This window comes from Phyllopteryx taeniolatus, chromosome 11, assembly GCF_024500385.1.
Source record: "Phyllopteryx taeniolatus isolate TA_2022b chromosome 11, UOR_Ptae_1.2, whole genome shotgun sequence".
NCBI lineage: Eukaryota > Metazoa > Chordata > Actinopteri > Syngnathiformes > Syngnathidae > Phyllopteryx > Phyllopteryx taeniolatus.
The window spans coordinates 27,174,430-27,200,026 of NC_084512.1; the positions used below are offsets into that span (position 1 = coordinate 27,174,430).

General features: G+C 46.2%; 1 protein-coding gene and 1 long non-coding RNA gene across 5 annotated transcripts in view; one reads left to right on the plus strand and one right to left on the minus strand.

The window, feature by feature from the left end:
• Nucleotides 1-21,210, plus strand: part of LOC133485778 (uncharacterized) — a 45,480-nt gene extending 24,270 nt beyond the window's left edge. The window contains exons 3-4 of the long non-coding RNA XR_009790800.1: nt 19,224-19,292; nt 20,346-21,210. This is a non-coding gene — a long non-coding RNA (uncharacterized LOC133485778). The remainder of the gene's footprint in view (nt 1-19,223; nt 19,293-20,345) is intronic.
• cdh11 (cadherin 11, type 2, OB-cadherin (osteoblast)) overlaps nt 8,533-25,597 on the minus strand; it is a 67,548-nt gene continuing 50,483 nt past the window's right edge. For 2 of the 4 annotated variants that reach the window (XM_061790030.1, XM_061790029.1), the window contains exons 6-16: nt 25,289-25,408; nt 23,383-23,550; nt 21,213-21,400; nt 15,196-15,309; nt 14,936-15,075; nt 14,737-14,873; nt 13,305-13,426; nt 12,685-12,802; nt 11,604-11,855; nt 11,231-11,382; nt 8,533-10,696 (exon numbers count right to left, since the gene is read on the minus strand). In XM_061790030.1, coding sequence (XP_061646014.1) covers nt 10,334-10,696; nt 11,231-11,382; nt 11,604-11,855; nt 12,685-12,802; nt 13,305-13,426; nt 14,737-14,873; nt 14,936-15,075; nt 15,196-15,309; nt 21,213-21,400; nt 23,383-23,550; nt 25,289-25,408 — 1,874 coding nt within the window. In that variant the 3' untranslated portion in view covers nt 8,533-10,333. The remainder of the gene's footprint in view (nt 10,697-11,230; nt 11,383-11,603; nt 11,856-12,684; nt 12,803-13,304; nt 13,427-14,736; nt 14,874-14,935; nt 15,076-15,195; nt 15,310-21,212; nt 21,401-23,382; nt 23,551-25,288; nt 25,409-25,597) is intronic. The other 2 variants (XM_061790031.1, XM_061790032.1) reach the window with 2 other exon arrangements.

Consider the following 25,597-nt stretch of genomic DNA (forward strand, 5'->3'; position numbering starts at 1 on the left):
GACTAACAACTGTTAAGGCACTTAATCGACAAAAATCTGGATTAAATGATAATCAATGATAGTACAGTATACCCCCATTGTTTTCGTGGTCCCGATATTTCGTGTTTTTTCATTATTGCGCAATACTTTTAACATTTTTATTTTTTATTTTTTTATTTTTTTTAAGGCAAGTGATAGTACAGGTAGTTTCTCCAAGATGCAAACACCCTATTTTTATTTTTTTTTACCGTATGTGTTATTCATTTCGATATTTTTCTTATCCATTGCTTTTGCACGCTCTCTATTTCTCTCAATAAATTCTGTGTGTAAATGTGTGTGTATTGTTTTAAAAGTGTGTTTGAAGACCCTAAAACAATTTCAAGTGAAAAAAAAAAAAGAAAAATTCCCCCCCAATTTTTTTTTTTTTTTAACCCCCACAATGGAGAGCGGTATCTGTAAAGCCTCTTTTTTTTTTTTTACGTGCACATTTTTTGTCACAGTTCCATTCCAAAGAAACGGGTCGCGTATGCTTAAGTCGCGTAGCATAAGATTGTGTTTATCATGTCGACGCGCCGCCGCGTGGAAACGAACAGAAAGGAAGAAAGAAAGAGAGAAGCGGCGTGGAAACAAGGAAGAAAGTAATAATACAAAAATAAAATGCTTTCAAGAAAATCGAAGATTGTCGCAGAGAGCGAGAATGGAGTCTGACTCTGCTCTGCCCCCATTACACAAAGCAAATACCTTTTCCGATTGCATTTCTTTTTCTCAATGTGTGTGTGTGTGCGCGCGCGCGTACGTGTGTGTGCGCGTGTCCTTTCTTACAAAATAAAAAAGTGGCTGGCAGGCCAAAGTTATGTTTTGGAAAATACTGGTGAGCGTTTTCGATGCCGTATTCTCATGGGAAAATGTGAAACTATTGAACTTGGATTCATGATTAGGAATGAACGCAAAAATGTCCCAATTGGTGCGGTAACAAAAAATACAAATAAAAATACATGGACCAATATGAACTTTCAGAATTTGAAAATGATCAAAACAAAAATGCACAACTTGATCGAAAACAGGACGAGGCGGTTTTCAAATGAAGGTTTCAAGCCCGGGTTAGAATTTCAAAGTAAGGTTTCAAACCTGGTTTAGTGTTTCAAATCTGAATTTCTAGGAGTAGCGATGGGAACTAGTGTTGGGGTTTCAAAGTAGGGTTACAAGTCTTTTTTAGGATTTCAAATCAGGGTTCCAAACCTGGGTTGAAATTTCAAAGTAGGGTTTTAAATCTGGTTTAGGTTTGTGGTTTCAAATGAAGATTTTAAACTAGGGTTTTAAATCAATGTTAAGGTTTAAATTTAGGCTATCAAGTCTCGGTTAGGGTTCCAAACCTGGGTTGAAATTTCAAAGTAGGGTTTTAAATCTGGTTTAGGTTTGTGGTTTCAAATGAAGATTTTAAACCTGGGTTTTAAATCAATGTTAAGGTTTAAATTTAGGCTATCAAGTCTTGGTTAAGGTTTCAAGCCTGGGTTAGGGTTTCAAATTAGCATTTTAAATTAGGGTATCAAGCCATGGTTAGGGTTTCAATTGAAGGTTGCAAGTCTGGGTTAGAATTTCAAAGTACGGTTGCAAAAACTCGTGTCTCCCTTTCGCGTTCTGGTTTAAAATGAGGGTTTTAAACCTGGTCAGGGTTAGGTAGACTGGGTAAGAATTTCAAAGTCGGGTTTCAAACCTGGTTTAGGGTCGTGGTTTCAAATGAAGATTTCAAACTAGGCTTTTAAATTGTTGTTAGGGTTTCAATTTAGGGTATCAAGTCTCGGTTAGAGTTTCAAATGAGGGTTTCAAACCTGGGTTCATATTTCAAACTCGGGTTGCAAGCTAGTTGTTAGCATTTCGCGTTCTGGTTTAAAATGAGGGTTGTAAGCCTCGGTCAGGGTTTCAAATTAGGATTTGAAGACCGGGTTCCAATTTCAATCTCGGGTTTCAAACGAGCAATCAAACATCGGAATTGAAATGTTAGCGAAAGCGACGATCATTTGATTTGAAGGCCATCTCGTCAACATGACACGTGGGGACCGTTTCAATTTGTCGTCCTTTTTGCCCGCTCGGCGTCTCGCGTTCATCATCGGCGGCCAACGACGCAAACGGTCGCGGCCCGGCGGATCTGCGGGGAATTCTGTCGCGGCGATGTGTCTTCATCTAATTAGCGGCCGGAACAGGAACGCCGAGAAGAGGAAGAGGCGCGAGAGGAAAACAAAATGGAAACAAAAAAAAAAACCCTCAGGCATCGTCATGGAAAACGAAGACGTCACCGGACGGTCAGCTCGCGTTTGTGCCCTCCGGCGTCGGAAAGAGTTTCCGGTCGAGCGGTTCCTGTGTCGTCGCCGATTCCTGCGTGCATGTGTGCGTGCGTGTGCGTGCGTGTGTGTATGTACTTCAGTTTTTTGCTCGGCACTTCACAAAGATCGCCGCTTATTGACTTTGGACTTTTTAATGATTATTATGGTTGGTTGTTTGTATGCGCCCTGCGATTGGCTGGCAACCGGGTTCAGGGTGTAACTCGCCTCCCGCCCGAACATTGCCGGGATCGGCTCCAGCGCGCCCGCGGCCCGCGCCAGGAAAAGCGAAACTCGGATTAGGGTTTCAAATTAGGTTTTCAAGGGTTTCAAATGAAGGTTAAAGTTTCATCAAGTCAAGGTTTCAAAGTAGGGTCTCAAACAAGGAATGACATTTTAAAGTAGGGTTCCAAGCTGGGGTTAGGGTTTCAAGCCTTTGTGACGGTTTCAAATTGGGGTTTCCAGCCGAGGTTCGGGTTTGAAGTGGTGTAAGTGGCGCCGTTCTTCTTCCCGAATGAAACAAAATCGCTTTCCACTCATCTCATTTCTGGGCCTCCCTTCAAGCACCGCGCAAGTCTCCGTCGCCTTTGTTGGTTTTAAGATTTTAAATTCATTGTTTGAAGACAGGGTTAGGGTTTGAAATTAACGTTTCAAACTAGGAATAGGGTTTCAAATTCGGATTTGAAAAGTACGGTTTCAAGCCTGGTTTAGGGTTTCAAACCTGCGGTTCAAATCCAGGTTAGGGTTTGAAATTAGTGTTTGAAGCCCGATTAGGGTAGGATTCAAATTAGGGTTTCAAGAAATGGGTTAGGGTTTCAAACTGGGGTTAGGGTGGCACATTCGAGTTTCAGTAGTTTGTTGTATTGCACGTTACTATCAGGCGCGTGTTTTCACGTCGTGTATGCGGTGAGCACGTCGTTCTGTGCGTCGCTAAAGCTAACGTGAACGAATTGCAGCGAAGAAGTTTTCTCTCTCACGAGCCGAGCGCGCATTAGCATTTAGCGGTTAGCGTAGTCACGCGCTTCATCACAATTTGCGTGGAGTACGACTCACTAATCATGTTATAGCACACGCGCACGCACACACAAACACGTTCACACAAATAATCATCCCCCCCTCCCTCCCTCCCTTTTCAGCCCGTTTCCTCGGCAACAGGCCTCCTCCTCCTCTTCCTCATCCGTGACACACAGAAGTGGTTTCAAACTTTTAAATGGTTTCTGTGAGACTTGTATATCCTCTAATTGTTATTCATAGCGCTGTCACGGGAGGAAGAGGAGGAGGAGGAGGAGGAGGAGGAGGAAAGGATGGAGGGAGGAGGGAAGGCGGTCACGCAGGCCGACGGTCGGGCGAGAAGCCCACGACGATATCGCGAGTGTCGGCCCGCTGTACTCATCATAATAACGTTCAAAATACATTTATTACATTTTATTCAGAGGCTCCTTTTTGGCCACTCAAGGACACCGTACAAAACATTAAAACAAAAAACGTAAAAAAGGAAAAAAGGAGACGAAGCTGCAGCAATAAAGCGCGTACAAAAATAACAGAAGCGTAAGGTCAAACAAAAGGTTCATTGAAATGAACAATAAATGTTGTTTCAAATGCTTTAATGAGTCATGTGACGTCAAACAAGCGTTAGGGTTTCAAGCCTGGGTTTCGGTTTCAGACCAGCGTTCGGGTTTCAAACCCGGGTTTCGGTTTCAGACTAGCGTTAGGGTTTCGGTTGTTCGGGTTTGACGCATCAAAGAATGAAGTCGTGTTGCGCTTTTTCTTTGGCTTCATCGCCACTCGACCCATTGTGAGTTGGATGCCTTGCTCGAGGGCACTTTTGGACTGAATTTGCCAATTGGAGTGGCTCCAGTAGTGCAAAAAGTTCGGATGAAGCTGCTGATGTTTGTGGAAAATTGGAAAGGCAGAAGTTTTGCATCCGTTTTATTTTGGAATAACACAACTCAAGTGTGTGTGTGTGTGTGTGTGTGTGTGTGCGTGCGTGCGTGCGTGCGCACCATAACACGAGTTGCTTTAGGTGACATCATCTTCCATCGAAGTCACAAAACACTTTTTCCCACACTCAACTTTTTTTTTCTTTTTTTTTTTTTTTTTTTTACTACCCCTCACCAGACTTTGATGTGCAAAATGTTTGAACTATTACAATATGTCTTATTATGATGATGTGTAAATTGTCTGTCTTACGGTATTTTTCCATTGCCAAAACCCAACTTGTCGGAGCCAAATGTTTTTAAGCACTTTACACCCAGACTCAACTTGCGAACATATTTTTTCCTATTTCGCGCTCTTATGCGCTTGTGTGGCAAAACGGTAAAGCACGGGTCGCACGTTTTTTTTACGACTAGTGCGAAACACATTTTTGCTATTGTGAACTAATTATTTCTGTGATGTGTGAAATGGTTTAAAAAAGAACAAGATCTGTCTTATTATGACACACTTCCACTGCCAAACACGATCTGCGTCCTTGCTAGCCTTGAAGTGAACTTCGTTTTGAAGGTGCGTTGTGTTGCAATCCGAGCCGGTTTCTTTCGCGCGCACTCCTGACAAACGAATCAGCGGCGACTTCAGTCGAGAACCTCGCCGGAACGTGCGGCATCGAAACCGAAGCCGCCTACGTGCTCTCGCCTCGGCTTTCGGAATGAAGACGCCGAGGGAGGATCCGCCGACGACACGCGCGCTGAACGTTTGCTCCTTTGCAGATTTTGCTTCGTCAAAAAGATGAGCAAAGCGTCCGAGTCGACGCCAACCGTGAGGAGAATCTCTTTCTAATTAAGGTTTCAAGCCTGGGGAAGGGTTTCAAAGTAAGGTCTCAAGCCAGGGTTAGGGTTTGAAAGGAGGCTTTCAAGACAGGGTAAGGGTCTTAAAATAGGGTTTCAAGCAAGGGTTAGGTTTCAAATAGGGTCTCAAAACAGGGTTAGGGTTTCAAGGTAGGGTTTCAAAACAGGGTTAGGGTTTCAAAGTAGGGTTTTAAAACGATTAGGGTCTTAAAGTAGGGGTTCAAAACAGGGCTATGTTTTAAAAGGGGCTAAGGGCTTCAAATTCCGGTTTCAAAACGGTTTTCGGCTTTCAGTGTCTCGTCCGCTTTTCAGTGACGTCGCTGCAAATCCGAACGTTCAATCTGCATTCCCGTTGTTGACGTCTCTGAAATCGACCAGAAAGATCCTCGCGTGCGTGAATTGGCCACGTCGTCGCCATCGTGGCAACCCCGCCAGGTCCCGGCGCTTTTTCTTTGGCTCCTCTCGCTTCTGGAGACGTGGTGGCTCTCTGTTTGCATCACGCCTTGCGGTTTGCCGCCAGCCCAAATTATTTGAGCGATGACGTCGCCCCGCGACCACACGGCGCGTCCGAGCCATCTGCACGACAACCACGGCCGCGCACCCGCCGAGCCAAATGCGACACACGCGCATGAATTGATAATCGGGTAAATTAGCTGCAGATCTGCAATGAAAGATCAGCTCGTTGGAAATGCATTAAGGGTGAGCGGGTTCACTTGATGCTAAATGGAAGGCGGACGGAATCCAGATCATTCGGCAAATTCCCATCTGACGACATCCTGTTATTCCCCATTTTTGTCCTATTTGATTCCTTTTTTTTTTTCTTTTTTGGGGGGAGCCAACCCCGGTATGTCTCCCCTTCTTCACTAATTTTGGGGGTTGGTCCCGGTCCCAACAGCACATCGCCACAAAATGACACATTAGCAAATGTTAAGTTGCCCGTGCAAATGCAATATTCGTCTTCGTTGAATGTTGTGTTTCACCTCATACGCTCTACCAAGTTGTTTTACTCGAGTGCTCTTCCTCCTACGAGGCTCGTCACAGTGCAAAGGTCAGCGGGGGGGGGGGGAACAATTGCATCCCGCTCAAACACATTTGTCATGGCCTCGTCCTCTTCCGTTCCGCAAAGTCTTGACACAGATTTCCCTGTCAACGCTCGTCGTCTCGTGTGGAACGAACCTCCAAAAAAAGACAAAGAGAGAGACGCTGTTCCCCGAAGTGTGATCTCCATCCTGGAGGAAGTTTCTCCCAGGACTTCAACCTTGCATTTCAATGCGATTCCGAGGATGGATGAAGAGGCTTGCACGCACGCACGCACGCACGTCAGCGTCAGCGTCAGCGTCAGTCTCTCGCGCTGCTGCTGAAAGGGAGATGATGATTATGCAAATGAGCACTCTCTCTTTTTGAAAGATTAAACAGGCTTCTGATTGCTTTTACATAACCTTCACTTGCACGCGGGCCGCCACACGCGCACACGCGCGCACTACATTTGGTGTCATCTGTCTGGCGTCAAAATGGCTTCTCGCTCACCTCTCCTCGGTTACGATGATGTCAGGCACACACGACGACGACGTCGCGTTTGTTTCTTTGCACGCGTGCGCGGGCAGAAGCAGTTTTTATGATTTGTATTTTTGTGTTCGACTGTGTGTGGCCGTTTGCTGATTACCCCAAGATTGTGTTTAGTAGTCTATGGGCGATACAATCACCACAAAAATGCTATACTTTGCAACCCCCCCCCCCCCCCCAAAAAAAAGGCAAAATATTGTGGTGTGGTGTGGAAAAGGGATAATTTCCCACGGAAAGTCAATATTTTTGGTCACAGGTTAAAATGATAGATTATTGCTCAAACAGGCATTTTGGTGATAGTTAACCACAAAAAGACATACTTTTGGCACAAAATTGCTCCTAAAAAAATAAATAATCCATTTGGTCAGGGAGATGGAATTTAGTCAACTGTAGGTTAAACAATAATATTGTTCGCTTTGATGTGGGGCTGAATGCATCAATGTTTGGATGGATGGATGGATGGATGGATGGATGGATGGAATATGGATGAATGGATAGACAGATGAATATGGATGATATGGATGGATGGACAGATGGATTTGGATGGATGGATGAATGGAGAGATGAAGGATGGATATGGATGGATGGACAGATGGACGGCTGGGTGGATTGATGGAGAGATAGACGGATGGATATGGTTGGCTGGATGGTTGGATGGATCAATGGAGAGATTGACAGCTGGAAAGATGGATATGGATGAATGGATGGACACATGGACGGATGGCTGACTGGACGGATGGACAGAGGCATGGATATGGATGAGACGGGTGATGGATTTATTGATGATGAATAATGGACAGATGGATGATGGAAGGATGAATGACGTACACGTGGATGCATGAAGTCGCTGACGGATGGATGGATGAATAACGGATGGATGACGTGCCGGTGGACGGATCATTTTGCTTTTATGACTTGTTGTCGTGTTGAGTTTGTGAGCCGTCATTTGAGCGATGACCTTTTAACGGCTTCGTCACAATCACGCGTCCATTTGCTGCGTGTTGTGTTCAAGGACGTCGGGTAAAGACGATAAACAAACGGGCCGACCGCCCACTCGCCGACGCGCCGAAGATCAGAGTTGCTTAATTAACTCTGTCGGACCATCCAAGGACATCCATCCGACACGCGTGCACGCACGCGCGCATATTTCGCTGTTTACTCAAGAGCCACTTTATGATTTCAAAAGTAATCAAGCTTCAGTGGGCCCGGGACCGCACCCACCCTGCGACTGACACACTAAGTGCAATTAATTATATGAAAGAGAAGAAGAAGAAGAGAGAGAGAAGATCATGTTCTTTGGAGCTACCGCATCAGGTGATCCTACACTGCGTTTCGATTGGTTCAGTCGTGAAAACGACGTCATTTGTTGTCACGAGTCCGCAAATCTAACGACGACATCTAAATGCGGTTGAAATTGTTTTTATTGATTAAAGAGTCGTACAATTTTTCCAGCGGGTCGCGGGCGTGCTGCAGCCTATCCCAGCTATCGTCGGGCAGGAGGCGGGGCACACCCTGAACTGGTTGCCGGCCAATCGCAGTCATACAATTTAATACTATAATAAAAATTCAGTAACAAGATTCAAACAATTTAAATAATTAGTATTGTAATTATAATTAAATAAACAAATCTTTGCATCAATACATCTCAAACAATTATGTAATAAATATTTAATAATAATCCAATATTTGCAATAAATACTGTTTGTTATGAATATATAATTGCTCAACAAGGTTGAAACAACTTTTTTCCCGTATTAATTGGCATAAATAAATGTAACAATACATATGGTTCATTTCATTTTTGTACAGTATTTTTGTACATATTTTTCTCATGTTCACTACCCAACGTGTGTACTATTGTATTTAAAAGGCAAACACAAGTGTCGTCATCATTTTATGAAAAGATCATTTATTTCAAAGTTGTTGTTTTTTTCGCTTCGTGGATTGAAGCACATAGTAAAGCAACAGTACAATGTTCAGAAAATATAAGTGTGATGCTGAATCATTTGTATTTTTTTATTTTTATTTTTTTTAAATCTTAACATTTTTTTTTTCGTAACTGGAATATTCTGCATGTATACTAAAAAATAAGAACTTTTAAAATTGTACAAATCGGTACCATAAAACTCGACAGAAGAATAAAAACCAGGCGTTTTCTCTCGAGTGGGAGAAACCACGATGAAACGCCCAAAAATGACAAAAACAAGCAACAAAAAACAAACAAACAAACAAACAAAAACAAAAAAACAAAAGAAGCAACCAAACCAAACATGAGGTTGTCATTTGACTACGTAACTCTTTGGCAGCAAAGAGCGAAATACGCGTCGCCAAAGAAACAACAACAGTCATAATAATAATAATAATAATGATAATAGTGATCAAAAAAGAAACTGATAATAATTATAGTAGTATAATAAAAATGATGTTGAACCACCCAAAAAAAAAAAAAAAGAGACGACGACCTGCCTTCCCGGGAGTGGGCGAAAGTTTTTCGGAAACGTTTGCAACACGTGTTGATGCAACAGATGTCGCCTGGCCTTTCGGAAAAAACCAAAACAAAAAACAAACAAAGAAAAAAAGACGTCGTATCCTGTTTTGTTTTGAACGAGGGGAACGCGCCGCTCGTTTTGCACATTCTCTGCAAACATGGAGGCTAGCTAGCTTGCTTTTTGGACTCGAAAACAAAACAATAAACAAAAAACAAAAAACAACAACAATGGATAGCTAGAATGCACTGCGAGTGTCCGTTAAGGCGATATTTAAGATCTCACAGGTTTTTACTCGTTTATGATTGATCATCATCATTGGCGGACGTCGGGCTTGCAAAAATGTTCAAAGTTGGAAACTTTCCATGGGAATTTGCAGGAGTAAATGCAAAAACCACTGGAATTGAACACATTTAAGTTTGACTCTTGAAAACTATCGTTTGCAATGATATCTGCTTATGACAAAACCATTATTATTTTTTGAAATATATATATTCGTGCTTGAATTACCCTCAATTTCGGATGAATTCCCTTGGAAAGCTTCCAATTTGGACTATTTCCAAAACGTCCTAGCTGGATTTCCCCAGAAATGTTTGCAACCCTCGGCGGAAGTGATTGCTAGGACACAGGATCCAGGGATCAAAAAAACAAATTGTCCTCCACGCTTTTCTATGTCCAATTCGGTCCGTCTTGATTTTGTTGTTGTTGTTGTTGTTGTTGTTTTTTTCCCCCACCGCCGAGCCTCAGTCGCGGTTTTGGTAGCTACCGAACGAAGCCTCTCACGTCGTTCGTCTCGTATCGCGTGTTGGCCTCCGGAGTTGCTGTTGATTTATTTTAAGGCCACCGTACTGCCAAGACAGTATCAACAACCCAGAGTCCTAAGTGAGATCGCACAAGCAACAACAAACGGCGGGAATCCAGTCCACGTTAAGTGTACACAACTTCTAATTTCAGCTAAACATTTTTTTGTATTTTTTTTTGTATTTTTTTTTGCGCTAAGTAAATTCCAAACACACACGGGTGACGTGATACATTTTTCCCGTCCGACTCCGCTCCGCTCCGTAAGAAGTAAAGTCGGGAGCTCTCGGCATTCGTTATTTGGGAGGAAACGGGAGAAAGCTGGGAAGCCGTTGGAGCAAAAATCCTCATGGAATCATCGGAATTTGTTTTTATTTCTGGGGGGGTGGGGGGGGGGGGTCCGCCGTTAACAGTCGTCGTCGTCGTCCCCGTCGTGAGCGGAGCAGTCTTTGGTGCCGTACAAATCGGCCAGCTTCTTGAAGCGCGGACCCCAGCTGCGCAGATAGTCATAATCCAGGTCCGACTCGGTGGTGACCGACTCCAGAGAGCTGAGCGAGCCGGCCAGGGAGCCGCGGCCCTCGTAGCCGTAGATCTGGATGGAGTCGTAGGGCGGCGCGGTGGGGTCGCCGTCGGCCTCGGCCACGCGCGTCTTGATGAAGTCGTCCACGTCCACGCTGTTGGCTGCCGGGTGGGCGCCGGGACGCAGCGGGAACTGGAGCTCCGGTTTCATGTCCTTCCTCGGGTGGAAACCGTTGGCGCCGTCTGGATTCTGAAAAACGGACAACGTGTCAGGGTTTCAAATTAGGCTTAAGGTATAGGGTTTCAAATTAGGGTTTGCAAAAAGGCTCAGGGTTTTAAACCAGGCCTTGAAACTAAGATTAGTGTTTATAGGGTTTAAGGTTTCCAAATAATGGTTTAAAAAGGTTAGCGTTAAAAATGAGGGTTTCAATGCAAGGGTTAGGGTGTTAAATGAGAGTTACAGTTTGAAATTAGGGTTTGGTTTTAAATGTAGGTTAGGGTTTCAAAGTAAGCCACTATAAGACAAGGGTAGAGTTTCAAATTAGCATTTGAAGCCTGGTTTAGGGTCCCAAACAAGGTATATTGTCTTCTTAGAAATAGGGTTTCAAGCCAGGGTTAAGGTTTCAAGTATGAATGAGTGTTTAAAAAAAAAAAAAAAAAGGAGGTTGTAGTTGAGTTAAGGGTTCAAAGTTAGGGTTTCATCCGATTTCAAGTCAGGTTTAGCTCTGATGCCGGCGGCTCGAAGGAGGTCTCGTGAGGTTGTGTAGTTTGTCGGCGGAGTGACCTGCAGCGTGGCGATGTCGAAGGCTTCCGTGTCCTCCTCTCCGCCGCCCTCGTCGTCGTAGGTGATGATGTTCTCTCGGATGTCCTCCTCCTCGAAGACGATCAGGGGCTCCTTCTTCTGACGCCGCAGCGCCACAAACAAAACCACGATGACTGCGGGAGGGGGGCACACCAGCAAACGGGTTGGCCCGACGTCCGCTCGCAACCAAACCTCTGACGCTTGAATTCGGATACAATTCCTCTTCGTTTTGCAGCACGTGCACGTTCGATTGCGGACGGTCGATTGACAACCGTTCCATTTTTTTAAAGAATGATAAACGCCAACAACGAAAGCCGACAGCGACTGGAAAGCGGAGTGGAAAGCTCGGCCTTACCCAGCAGGATGACCATGCAGGCGAGGATGGCGATGAGCGCGCCCGTGCTGAGGCCGGCGGGCAGCACGTAGGGCTCCACGTTGCACGACAAGATGGTGTCCTTGCTGTCGCAGGAGCACACGCGCACCGTCAGCGTGCCGGTGCTGCTCATGGGCGGGACGCCGTTGTCGTTGATCTCCACCGGCAGGAAGTAGACGTCCTGCGTCAGCCGGCTGAAACCCTTCCGCAGCACGTAGACGCTGGCCGTGCTGTCTGTGCGCAGGGCACACCAAACACGCTCAACACGCATTCTTCACCTTTTGTCAGTTTCACGAAAATTAGGGTCTCCTGTAGGTCACGGTTAGGTCCCTTGCAAATGAGGGGCTCGAGTCTGTGGTAAGGTTTCAAGTTGGGCTTTAAAGCATGGGTTAGGGTTTTAAACAATGTCAAATTTCCATTTAGGGTATTTCCAACCAGGGTGCCAAGATAAATCAATCAATTTCACGTTTGGGTTAGGGTTTCAAATTAGAGTTACGGTTCCAAGTCAGGGTTACGGTGTCGAAACGGCATTTGAAGGCATGGTTCGGGTTTCAAATCAAATGTTGGCTTTCAAGCCATGGTCGGGTCTCAAATTAGGGTTTGAAAACAGCATTGGGGGTTTTACATTCCAATTTGAAATGGAGATTAGGGTTTGCAATAAGGGCTTGAAATGAACATTTCAAATGAGCTTCCCGAGCCAAAATCTCTCACATCAGACTCGACCGGATTCTGGAAAACGACACTTGATGAACCCGAAAGAGCAAAGACTCGTTTGCTCGGATGTGAAGCTGCCGACGCGTCTGCCTCGTGTCTTTGCTTCCATTTCATCGTCTGCACGCTGGATTGCTTCTGTGCGTCCACCAGCGTCGACATGCTGGCTTGCCACTTGAAGCTTCTCTCGCAGCTTCATTCGATCACGACGCCCGAGACGCGCCGGCAGACGGATGGGGATCGCGACGCAATTCGCGCGGGCCCCCGCGGGACGTGTCGTCGTCCTTCTGCGTGTGTGGCCGCAAATTCGAGGAAACGTGGCGAAGTTAGCGTTGGTGCTAACGTGGCTCACCTGCGTTGTCTTTGAGGGAGAAGTTCTGGTTGTGCGCCACCTCTGGTGCCAGGCTGAAGGTGAAGTGCTGACGGTGGGCCATCTCGTCTTTGTCCACCGCACTGACCGTTTCGATAACCTGTCGAGATGACACACGTGCGTTTTTTTTTCTTTTTTTCCCAAATTGGGGTTTCAAGCCGGGGATAGGGTTTCATGTTTGGAATTCAAATTGGGGGATAGGGTTTCAAGCCTGGAAAGCAAAGAAAGGTTTCCTCAAGTGTGAGTGAGGGTTTCAAATTCGGGTTTTGAGGCCAGGATTTGGATTTCAAATTAAGGTTTGAAACCTGTGTTTCAAACAAGGCTTAGGGTTTTAAGTTGGGGTTGAATAAAATTGGATTTGGGCTTTCAAATGAGCATTTCAAGCCTAAATCGGGGTTTCAAAGAAAGCTGTCAAGGGTATAAGGTCTCAAATTCGTGTTTCAAGTCTGGATGAGGGTTTCATATTAGGGTTAAGAGTTTTAGTTTAGGTTTTGTGTCTGTGTTTGGCTTTCAAACAAGGTTGCAATGAAGCGTTCAAACTACAGAATGGAACCTCCGAGTCCTCACGTCCTTCCAACAATGGCGACGTCCATTCTTCCTACCTTCCCCGGTGCAACATTGTCACACATGAGGACTTCGTTGTCGATGGCAAACTCGGGAGCGTTGTCGTTCCTGTCCTTCACTCTGACGTTGACGCGCACTTTGGTGTCCTGGTGGTGGCCTCCTACACGCACAAACGCACAGAAAATGCTGAGTCGCACAAGAGCGCAATCGAGCGTCGAGGGTTCCCGAGAGCGCCGCCGGCTCGCACGCGTCTCGCGCAAACCCGCTTAGATGTCGCGTCATGCGCGCAAGACGACCGCAAAAAAAGGGAGCCGATATGTCCACGCACTTCCTTCCTCCCGAACCCTCCTCCCCTTATACTTTCCATCCTTCCTCCCTTCCTTCTTTCCTTCCATCATGTGACCATCCTTACTTAGTCATCCCTCTTGACTTCCTTCCTTTGACACCTTCCGCCCACCCTCTCCCTTCTCCTTCATCCATTCTTCCTCTTGTCCTTCCTTCAAAACGTTCACGTATAAAGTGTACGCCCCCTTTTGCCCCCCCCCGTACTGCGTACGACACATATCGGGACGAGCTGCCAGCACACGTCCCATCGGCAGTTTGTTTCTTTAGGAACGGAAACTGCAGCTCAGTTTCTCTTGCGACTGGCCCCTCTTATTTGATTTTTCCAGCACCCCGTCATTAGCAGGCTTCTACTTAGCTTCCCAGGGCCCCGTTAGTGGTTAGCGTAGCCCGACCGCGCGGGCCGCGAGCCCGTTTCCATCTGGCCGTCTGGCGTCGTCAGCGCCGCGGGGAAACCGCACGGCGCTCGGCGGGCCAGAGCTGTCGGCCGCAGAATGCCAGGGAGGGGTTCGCTTGTTTTTTTTGTTTTTTTTGTTTGGGGGGGGTGAAATGTGAGAGGCCCCGCGGGTCAACTCTCATTTCTTTTTCGAGGGTTTTCTTGCTTGCCTCGGCCATTTTTGTTTGAAGCTATCGCGCCACAGACGGCACATGGATGTTTAGACGTTCTTTTCCCTCTGTGGGTCGTTTTGGCCAATCCGAAAATGTCGAACGGGGCAAAAGGCGCAGACGGGTCACCAGTTAACCTGACTTCTATTTTGGGGTCTATGTAAACAAGTCAACAAGACACATTGTTGCTGACCACTAACTACTGACCAGGTCAATGTGACAGCTTGTTACTCAGCCGAAGTCTGCTGACCACGCCAATGGGACCGTTACTTAGTTACTGACAACTAACTCTGACTAACTCGACTACCCATAACAATGTGTCATTTTTGCAATTGACTAACTTTACTCATCACATTAAATGGACAGTTTGTTACGACAATTAAGTCTTACCGACTAATTAAGTCGACCTAGCGTGTAAATGCGACTTTGTCACTGATGACGAACTTGACTGACCGTGACTCTACTGACCAGAAGTCTCCACGCGCAATGAGCTCCAAGAGGGCGAAAAAAATATAGGCTCACCTATCTCGGTGGCCGACACGGAGATGTTGTGCCAGGCCTGAGCCTCCCGATCCAGCGGTCTGGCGGTGGTGATCATGCCGTCCTCAGAGTTGACGCTGAAGAACTGCTCCACGTCCGTGTAACGCGGAATCATATACCTGTGCGCAGGTGTTCACAAGTTTCAGTCCTAACACGCGCTGGGACCTCTCTGCCGTCGTACCTGACCGGGTTGTCGGCGGCGTCCGTGTCCTGGGCGTGGACGCGTCCCACCTGAGTGCCGGCGGGGGCGTTCTCCTCCACCTCAAAGGTGTACGAGGGCGCCACAAACACGGGCGGCTCGTCGGCATCCTCCACCGAAATCTGAGAAGAAAATATGTTCCGTGTGAGAATCTACCTATCGTATTGCAAAATGACACCACATACCACACGTTGAGTACCACTCGAGTAATCAGTGTTCTCGAAGATCCCGCCCTGCCTTACCTTTATCGTGGCCTCGTCCTTGTACGGCCCCCAGGCCAGGTAGTGGGGGTCCACGTGCATGTTGACGGCCTCCAACTTCAGCGTGTACAACTTAGCGGTCTCAAAATCCACGCGCTGCGCACGAGACACACACGCACACACACAAAGACGACATCAGTTCACAGCGTCACAATCAATTCTCATGAAAAGCAAGTGCAAGTTGGATTGGGCAGCTCGGTGCAGTGTCCACGTCTGCTGCTAGGGGGAGCTGTTGCTGCACGAATGAGGCTGCCAGCTGCTGCAGTCCTGCAGTGACTGACAAGTCAACCTGGGGAAGCCCAAAAGATAATAACTGCATCATAACTACCTCGAATAACTCCACATTATTTAGAGAACACTGTTGATTAGGATGTAAAACAGTGTTGCAGCCTCAGATTCAATTGGCTTATATTGAACGCAGCTGTCATTCAATTACTTTATAAAGCATTGACACACAATAGCCAATAACAAACTAATAGCAAAGCGAACTATGCTTGTGAGGAGTGAGAATTGTCTAGAAGGAGCCAGGAAACATGACTTTTTATTTGCTGCGCATTTTGTTGGAAGGATAGACAGGACAGCCCCACCCAAAACTGATTTCAACAGGGCTTTTCAAAGAGGGTGAAAATGGTCCTGTATCCTTTGGACTGAAACACGGGAGATATTTCGATACCAAGACACCTGGAACTAGTGGCATGCAAAGCAAAGGCGAAAAAAGATGTATTTTAAGCCTGGACAATCAAATTGTACAATTTGTACAAAAAATTGTAGCATATTGTAGCATTCTACCACATCTGGCCCAAAATGCCAAGGGAATTCACAAGTTGCCCATTTCTGAGGGGAAAGTACAAATGTTCATATTCATGCAAACAAAAAAAAATATTTCTAAGAAACAAGTTGGAATGTTATGAAAATCTTTTGTTGTGGAAAAAAATGCCTTTATTCTAAAAATGAAAAAAAAAACAATTATTCATGCAGTAATGTCATATTTATGGAACTTTTAACTGGCCCAAAGATAGGGTGGACTAATTGTTGTTGTTGTTTTTTTTTTCTTTCTACATTTGTTTAACTGGCACACGAGACTTAAGATGTCGCTATGTGCAATTTCTTTTGCAAACCCCAAAGCTACGGCTCGCAGACCTCAATTTAAGCCAGAAGCGCTGGCTTAAATTTCCTCCAGGGCAAGTTTCAATTTATGCGTTGTCAGCCATTGTACGAAAACCATAATCTGCTCTCGCGCGGTGCCAAGAGTACCAGTCTCGGGCTTATCTGCATCTCTGTTGTCCCCGTAATGACAGTAAATAACACACTCTCTGCCGCATCAATCCTTCTCCCGAGAAAGCGGGATAATAACACGCTTTCTCCTCCCCCGACACAGTTTTCCCCCCCAGCAGCTGCGGGAGCTTTAACGTGGCAGGAGTCCCGCGAGGGAGCTCGATCTCCTCATCGAGCGTCGCTCGGGAACGGAATCCCGGCGGGAGGAGCGGACCTTTAAGTCCGACTCGAGCTCGGCAGGGCCAACACACGGACATGTACGAGCGCCACACGATGTCGCGGGATTAAAATGCATTCGGAATCACGAACTCATTCCCATACCGCAATCGAACTGGCCAAAAAGAAACAGAATACCTTCCGTTTCCAGCACCCTATCGCTGCTAAGCGGGACCTTCCGGCAGTAGACTGGGCAGCCATTGTCCCCCATTATCCCAAGATGGAAGCGGCTCGTAGAAAAGAAACAAAGCGCACGGCTGCCACTCATTACAACAACTACACCGGGTGCAATGGGGAGTTGTATGTAATGCCGCCTCGTGTGGGCAAGGAGAGTCACACTGGGGGGCACAAACACAAAAATGCAAAACGAGAACATTCGCAAGGAGCTGCTGTAGGCCACAACGCACGCCCAGATGCTCACACGCAGATCAATTGGCCAGATACGACTGCGGCTCCCGCTGTCACTCGCTAGGCCACGCCCCTCAAGGGCTCCCGTATTACGAATACTACAGTACCCGCAGTAATCACACTTTATGAAAACCATATTGTCGCTGTCCAATGATGGCCCATGTCATATTTTTTGCCGTCATGTCATTTGATATTTTTAGACATTAGTGATCGTTTTAAAATCTTGAAAAAAAGCTTGAGAACAAACATATTAACAAATGTCTGAGAGGTGCTGTCCAACTCCGCCTCTTCCCTCACTCTGCGGGAGCCGTGCGGAATCATGTCGCCTCAAGATTGAAATCCGGGTTGTTGCTTTTTAGAGATCAACTTGAGCAAGCCTGTTTGGTGAAAAAATTCATCGCTGTAATGTTTCGGCCAGCCACGGACGTAAGAGCGTCATTTCCGCTGATTAAACCGCTTAGTAAGCTCATCATTGGATTTATTGCATCGCTTACAGTACGGCTCGAAGACCTTTTAAAAAAAAAAAAAACCTCGGATGATGTAACCACAGCCGTTTGTCTTTTTGTCTGGCTCCGCATAATGAGTTATTTTGCTTTTCTAGTGACCATTCGTTGTACTCACTAACCACTTAAATGAGCCGACAAAATGGCCAACTCACTACAAAAGGCACTACGTAGTGGAAAGGGAGCGAACACAGCCATAATGTTAAAAGTCGTCAACCGTAGAGCGCCAAAGATCGCCTCCGCTTTCAGCCGGTGCTCGGACACGGCTAGTCGAGCACCTGTAGCCGACTGTAGTGGCTCCACGCATTAACCGGGTCTTTTTACGAGCGCCGCGATAACAGCAGTTAAGTGATCACAGATTTAATTAGGGGCAATTCAGAGCGGCACAAAGCATCTGTTCCGTCTCGACGAGCTGCCTGTCGTCCCAGACGCCGATGCGTCAAACGCAGGTGAACTTGTTGACTCATAAAAAGATAAAAGGTTAACAACGCCGTAGATTGTAAACGTTTAGTCACAGTGGTCTCGTGTTGTAATTGTAATCCCCCCGCATATTTGCCGTTTTCCGTAGATGAATTGAAACCGATTCCCGGCATTTTGCTGGATAACGCACCCATTTGAAATGCCCTAAGGTGCCACAAGATGCCGCCAAAGCCCTGTCTAAAAAGGAAAGTAGTGCAATTGGTGTCAAGGAAGTACAATGTACCCCCACTACCCTCTCCAAAAGGTATTATATTGAGCTGCAATTGAATAACAATTCCACGAAATGGTGGCAAAGGACTACCTTTATCGCAATGAAGCTCCTCAACTAACTCCAACAGCTTCTCGGCACCAGCCTGTGAGTTTTGTGATATTATCTGGCTACATGTGTTGCTCCACTGCTTGTTCTCAGATATCTGTTGCTTAAAGGGTTACAACACCGCTCTGGAGATGCTATTTGTTAGCGTTTCCCATTATGTGTTAGCATGAAGCTAGCAGCATTTAGGGCAGAGTTACGTGGTTGGCTTTAAGTGTACAATATGTCATTTTCTTTGTTTTATGGTTTCGGTTTGACAGTAAACTTCAAGCTCTGAAAAGCTCGTATCTTGAAAAACTTGTAAGTCGGGTCACTCGCATGTCAAGGCACCGAAACATTTCTAGCAGCCACTGGATCGCCGCGTGACAGCAAACTGTCAAAACTGTCTTTGGCTAAGATTTGCCACATTATGGTAACAATCCCCTTTTTTTTGAAACGTCACAATACCCAACGGAACTTAACGCGTCAGCGGGAAGCTAACGTCACCGACGTGTCCCACTTCTTTCATTTTCCATCGCTTTGGTCACACTCCCTGGATCGCTCGCTCACTTCCATTCATGACAATATTCACAGTGACACACACACACACACAGACACACACGCAGGGGCTTCTTAATATTCCGCAAAGTGCTTTCGTCAGGACACAGTTGAAAGAGAATAGTTGATTAAAAAGCTCATGCCGGTGTGCGTGAATGTGTGAGAGGGAGAATAGAGATTAGTGAAGACTTCTCCCGACGCTGATTTCAAAGTGTTCAGGTGTGTGTGTGTGTGTGTGTGTGTGTGTGTGCGTGCGTGCTGCCCCTTGTGGCCAACAGGTGATGATGTCCCCGAGAGGCACCAGGACTCAAAGAAATCACGATGCGGCGCATCCGAATCAGGACACGGTAATCAGATCGCGTCCAAGTGGGCCTCATGACGTGGGCGCCTCTCACGCGCTTCTCTCACGCACACGCTCACTTGTATTTAAACATTCTCGCATGCGCGGCGCACACGCACGTTTCAAATCAGCCTCGGGCTCTGATGCTGTTATTACGAGAGTTGCAGGGAGTCAGGATGAAGGATTTTTGCTGGGATTGTTCCCTGTTGTTAGTCAACACACACACACACACACACGCACACGCACACAATGCAGGTGATCGGATCATCCTGTTCTAGTCCATGTCGAGCAGAAGTTTCCAAACTTTTACCTTCGCATACAGAAAATCGGACAAACTATGAATCAGTGTCTACTTGGCTAAATGCGATTTGGTCACAAATCGAACCCCGACATTGGAGCAAAAATTGGGGCAAGCCATTTTTGTTCCAGAAACGGGAATTATCTTTAGGACGAGAAATTTTGTCACTATTTTGGCACACATAGAAAAAGCTCAATATATGTAAAACAAATTTATTTTTACAGCAGGCAACGGGCCAGAGCCACGAATAGTGAAAATCAAAAATCGATAATTATTATTATTATTATTATTATTATTTCTTTTTTTTACCCCAAAAATGATTGAATAAGCGGGTAAAACTGCCAAATAGCCTTTTTGGGATTGGTTCTCTCCCCAAAAAGATAAAACAAAAAGAAAAAAAACGAAAAGAAAAAAAACAATTCTTATCATTTTTTGGAAATCAGCGAATAAGTGAATCCGCGGGTGCCGAATGGTGACTATGCGGGCATTCACTACATTATCAATAATACTAGTTTACAGGTAGTCGGTCTCCATTTTGTTGCAGCTGGCCCATAGTCTCCTCTTGAATAAAAAGTGTCTACTGAAAGAAACGTATACAAGAGACATTACTGTTATTGTACTCGAGTTCTTGCCGCCGCCATATTCTACTCCATACGCTTGCCCTTCGTCTTTGTATCAAATGTGTCAAGCTGTTGTGTATTAGCATGCGTTGTTCTGATTGCTACACTACATTCGATCACGGCATGTTTTTTCCCCCCCCAGTTTCTCCATTTTGAAGTGAATTTGACCTCCGGGCAGGACAAAGGGCTGAAATGTGGGACTCCTCCCTGTGGACCGCACGAGAACGCGGTGCGGCGTGGTGCGGCGTGGGGTGCCTTCATCTTTTTTCGAGGGCCGACAAGTCATCCCTCATGTGTCTTCTCTGCGCTGGATGTGGTCAGCGTTGCGCTCCGGTCACGTTGGGATCAGCTGCGCAGCTGCCCGCCTCCGCCGCACTCTGCGCTGATTTTGGATGACGCTCGAGCTCGAGGTTAACCACCTCGAGCTTTTAAATTCATGCTCTCATTTCCTGATAGCAGCGGAAAACAAAAAAGCTGAACCCGCCAGAGTCTACGAGTGTCGCTGAGCCGCTGCATTAAGACAAAAAAGATTTGCATCGATCGAGTCGGGCTGGAGAAAGATTTTCTCGCAGAATGAATAAAAGTGAGCCGGCTCGCTTTGTGCGCCGTGCGGACAGGAAGTCCTTCCTTCGTGTCGAGGAGATTCTGACCTCCATAGCTCTTCCGAAATGTTAAGATGTTTTTTTTTTTCATGTGCAAGAGAGGACAAACAAAGCAAATTTCGTGGATATCACATTCTAGCTACACCTCCATCTAACCATTGATATACCGCATCTACCTAATACCCTCGGACTAATCACCAGTCCATCTAAGCATGTATCTGTACCGACCAACCTAGTCCTCTTTATGTACACATCTAGCCATCCATTCATCTATGAGTCACTGAATGATTTGGCGGCAACCAGCAGGGAACGCCACTAACTCCGATCCACACAACAACTACAGCAGTTTGCTCGCTCAACAGGTGGCAGTAGAAAACATGCTTTTTTAAAATTGCGTTTTTTTTGACCTTTTTCAGCTTGACGACGGCCTCCCTGGTCTCAGAGTCGGTGCTGAGCTCGAACGTCCCGATGCCGTCTCCGTCTATCAGCCGGTAGTTAACCATCCCGTTGTCTCCCATGTCGGGGTCGTTGGCCTTGAGACGGCCCACCTCCTCGCCCTCCACTTTGTCCTCGGACACGGACATGGTGTACACGCCTGCGGGGGGGGGGAGAGACCGCGGGCCGATGGGTGCGGGTTTGATTGTTGAGCGCATACGAACACGCGAATACAAAATGAAAACAGTCGCAAGGAGCACGGAGCAGACGTTAGCGTGCTTAAAATGGCCGACCTGTGCATCACACAATGTTTGAAGACACATTTAAACTCTCCATTTTATTCCCTGCGTCTATCCTTTTTCATCTACTCTTGGGATAAGTGATAAGTGGCCAGATGGTAGATAGGTAGTTGGATATATGGGTAGTTTGATAGATGGGTGCATCAATAGATCAGTAGGGTAGTTGATCATTGAGGTAGTTGGATAGACGGATGTGTAGATTGTTGTTTGTCTCATGCAAATGAGGGAACTGCCCCGCCCTCTACTGCCCCGCCCTCTACTGCGGGGCCAATGCTTGCTTGCTGCTTCTTCTTCTTCTTCTTCTTGTCCTCATTCCACTACCAAATCTCGGCATGCGTCCTAAGCTCCCCCCCATTGGCCTATTTCTCGCACGTTTACCTCCCCCCAGGAAAACCTCCATTTCCCCACCGCACCCCCTGCCCACCGCATTCTATTCACACAGAAGCACAACACTCACATACATTTCATCGTGCGATATTATTAGTGGGATGAGGCGCTAACTTCACTGCTATTTCCCAGGCACAGAAATCTTCTTTTCAAGTCGGATGTCTTTTGTGCGGCTGGATTGCGGCTCGTTTCGTTTCATTTTCGGGGGGGGGGGGGGGGGGGGGGGGGTGACGAGCGAGGCGGCTGCAGCGGCGGCGGCTCAGTAATCTCACAAAAGGAGTGTGTCGAGTAATTGATACGTGCCAGCGACGATGTGACAGATCAAGTCAAAAAAGGAAAAAAAAAAAAAATCCCCTTTATCAGAGCTTCTTGCCTTTTTGTCACCGCCAGTGTAACGGAATTGTACTAAAGTCAAGTCTCAACGCCGATTCTATTTTGCTGGCTAAAAGCGAAACAATTAACAGTGACAGGAAGTCTTTGAGGAGCCAGGAAGCGGTCTATGCTTTGATATCAAGAAAGGATGCCATAATGGCTTTGTTTTGATTTTTTTCTGGGGGTATTTTCATCTTTTAGCTGCGCTGCCGCGCTCAAAAGTGCTAAATATGTAATCAGCGTCCTCATTGGCGCCATCTGGAACATTCCTTTCGCAGGTGCTCCTTCTGCTGGTGGTTTACTGACGCTCGGACTCGCGCGACAAGTGGAAGCTGTCGTCGCAGCTTTTACGGCTGCTCGTCACGTCGCACTTTATCGCGCACGAAACCATTTTGGGTTACATGAGTGACCATTCAAAATCGACCCTTTAATGCAGTCAAATGATCGTCAAGGAAAATTGAACACTTACGTATTACATATGTATTATTTGTATACAGCATGTACATTTATATCTATATATTTATCAAATCATTTTTTTTTTTTTATTGAATGCATTTTTTGTTTTACCTTTCATAGTTGAAATATGTGCAGTTTTGAATGATTTTCATCTTTTAAAAACATTGCTTTTTTAACTTGTATTTTTGAGGGTTGATATAGACACACGTTATTAAAAAAAAAACTTTTTTCGAGTTGAAATATATTTCATATTTTTTGAGGGGTTTCGAATTCTATTTTTGGGGGGCTTACAAAATGACACATGCATACGTTATTTCTTACTTAGTTTTTACACTTAATTTTTGAGGGTTCAAATATGTATATTTTTTATGATTGTTTATATTTTAAATGCATTCCTTTTTGGTTTTACATTGACATTTTTTTCAAGCTTAAGCTATTGACAGATGGACACACACACACACGCACTGGGCAACCTCAAATATATATATTTTTTAAATTTACGTTTTTATTTCTTCCTTTTTAATGGAAAATGTCGAACTTTTTGGGGTTGACAAAACAAGCACACCCCCGTGTACACACTTGGCGAACACACGCTGCGACACAGCGCTCATAATTGACGTGCACTCACTCTGTGGGAACTTGGGTGGGTTGTCGTTGACGTCAGTCAGTGTGATTTTGACCTCGGTGGTCCCTGACAGGCCGCCCATGTGGCCGCCCATGTCCTTGGCCTGGATCACCACGTCGTAGTCCTGCCGCGCCTCGCGGTCCATGTTGGGCAGCGCCGTGCGAATGATACCTGGAGAATGCGTGGAGAATGTCAACGTGTCCAATCAAAACTGCGCGGCCGATGTCACGGATGGATCACGGCTCAGTTTCACCCATGGACGTACAAGTTGGGAGTCTACGCTGACAATATGCACAAAAAAAGTGTTGGAGAACTAACATTTGAGTTCAAAGCAGCCATTGTCCTGTCCTTTCCCGACAGGAAATGGGCTTCTAGGCCGAAGCCAAATTGGCAAGGTTTTGAGTTTTCATGGTGGCATGTGGGCGGAACACGGCGACAAATTTGGATGGTTCACCATCAAAAAAGGAAGCTCCATTAACTGTTATCCTGTTGTACACACAGATATACGCTGGTGAATTAATCCGATTGCTACCAAATTTGAACCAGGTGTCGCAGACAGATGGACAACGCTCAATTGCCAAGCTATTGAGTTTTCTCCAAGGTATGGAGGCGGAACAAGTTGACACATTTGGACGATTCCCCGTACATAAAGCAAACTATTGTAAGACTTCTCCGAGGCAATTCTTCTGATCGCTAACAAATTTAAACCAGGTCCACGGAACAGATGGAGCACAGTAAATATATTAAGTTTTCATCATAGTGTGTGGGCGGAGTTTGAGAAGTTTGAAAACGCCGTTGTAGTCATTAGTTTGTGGAGAAAATGACAAATAAAGTTCTCGGTTTTTGAATCTACAGCACGGAAGCAAAGAAGTACAATTATTCTCCGAGTGCCAACTGAGCGGATGCCAGGTTCCTGCGGCGAGGAAGTGATTGCATGTTTGATTCTTCACTTTTTGTTACCCCGGCAACCAGGCCACCGCCGCCTAACCTCGTTGCAATGTGTGACATGACCTCCCCCCCAAAAAATCATCTATTTGCCTTCAGAATCAATCAAGCTAAAAATATGGACTTCATTTAAACAAGTGTGAGATTATTTTTCTACATTTCAAACACCGCTAATCGGCTGGTGCGCGTTAAGGTTTTTTTATGGCCACGGTGGACCGGCTGCGTGCGTGCGTTGGCGTACGTGCGCGTGACAGCACGCAAAGCCGATAATCTCCAAACCAATTAGAAATGTGAGCTTTGGATGCGCGCCAGTCAAATGGCCGACACCGCTCTGATTAGCTCCGAAATCCGCCGTCAAAAGCCCACCACCGGCCGATGTCTCTCTGTGCGGAGGGGTGTCATCTCCACTCTGTGTGACCCCCACACATCCGTCCGCTATCACCTCGCGCTGTCCAAATGTCAGGCCGGGGCTCGGCAACCATCCAACTCAACGTGCTGCTCTTTCTTTTTTTTTTTTTTTTTTTTTTTAAACCACTTTAGAGTCCCCGCTCCACTGACTTTTTATATGACAGTCATCTTTACTCTTTCATTTGTGCGTGACTGTTTTGGTTTTTGCAATGCAGTTTCCGATGAAAACAATTTCCCTTGTTTGCGGAAGTCATTGAGGCAAATTCCAGGACCTCGTGCGGTTTTGCCGATCCACGTGAAATCGGTCGGCCGTGTCTATCGTGACAGGACACCGAAAACGTCTTTAAGGACTCACGCCCGAAACTGAACAGGAAGTCGTCGATTTGGATTTGAAGAGCTACTGGGGAATCGGTCCAAATGAGTCCCAATGGGAAGCGGGTATCATAAGACCGATGGCGAGCTAGCGCAAGTGTACGTAATGTTGTGTTCAGTGTGGGTCCGTGCGTGTGAGATGTGTAGCGCGCTGTCCTGTCTTGTCCTTTCTCCCGCTTCTCACCCGTCTGCGGCTCCACCGAGAAGTAGGGCTGTCCCTGCAGGATGCTGTACACCAGCCGGGCGCTGTTTCCGTACGTGGGGTCGTCGGCGTCGGTGGCCGTCACCTGAATCACCGACGTACCTGCGACATAACGCGCACACGGCGTCAGCTCCGTTCACCAAAAACCAGACCACAACCGCGGTGTCTACACGTTTGCGAGGCGAGCGCGTCTGTCGACCGCTGACAGGACGAGTCTTGAAACCCTACCTTTGAAATCCTGTAATAAAACCCTAACCCTGATTTGTAACCGTTGCAACCCGAACCCCGTCT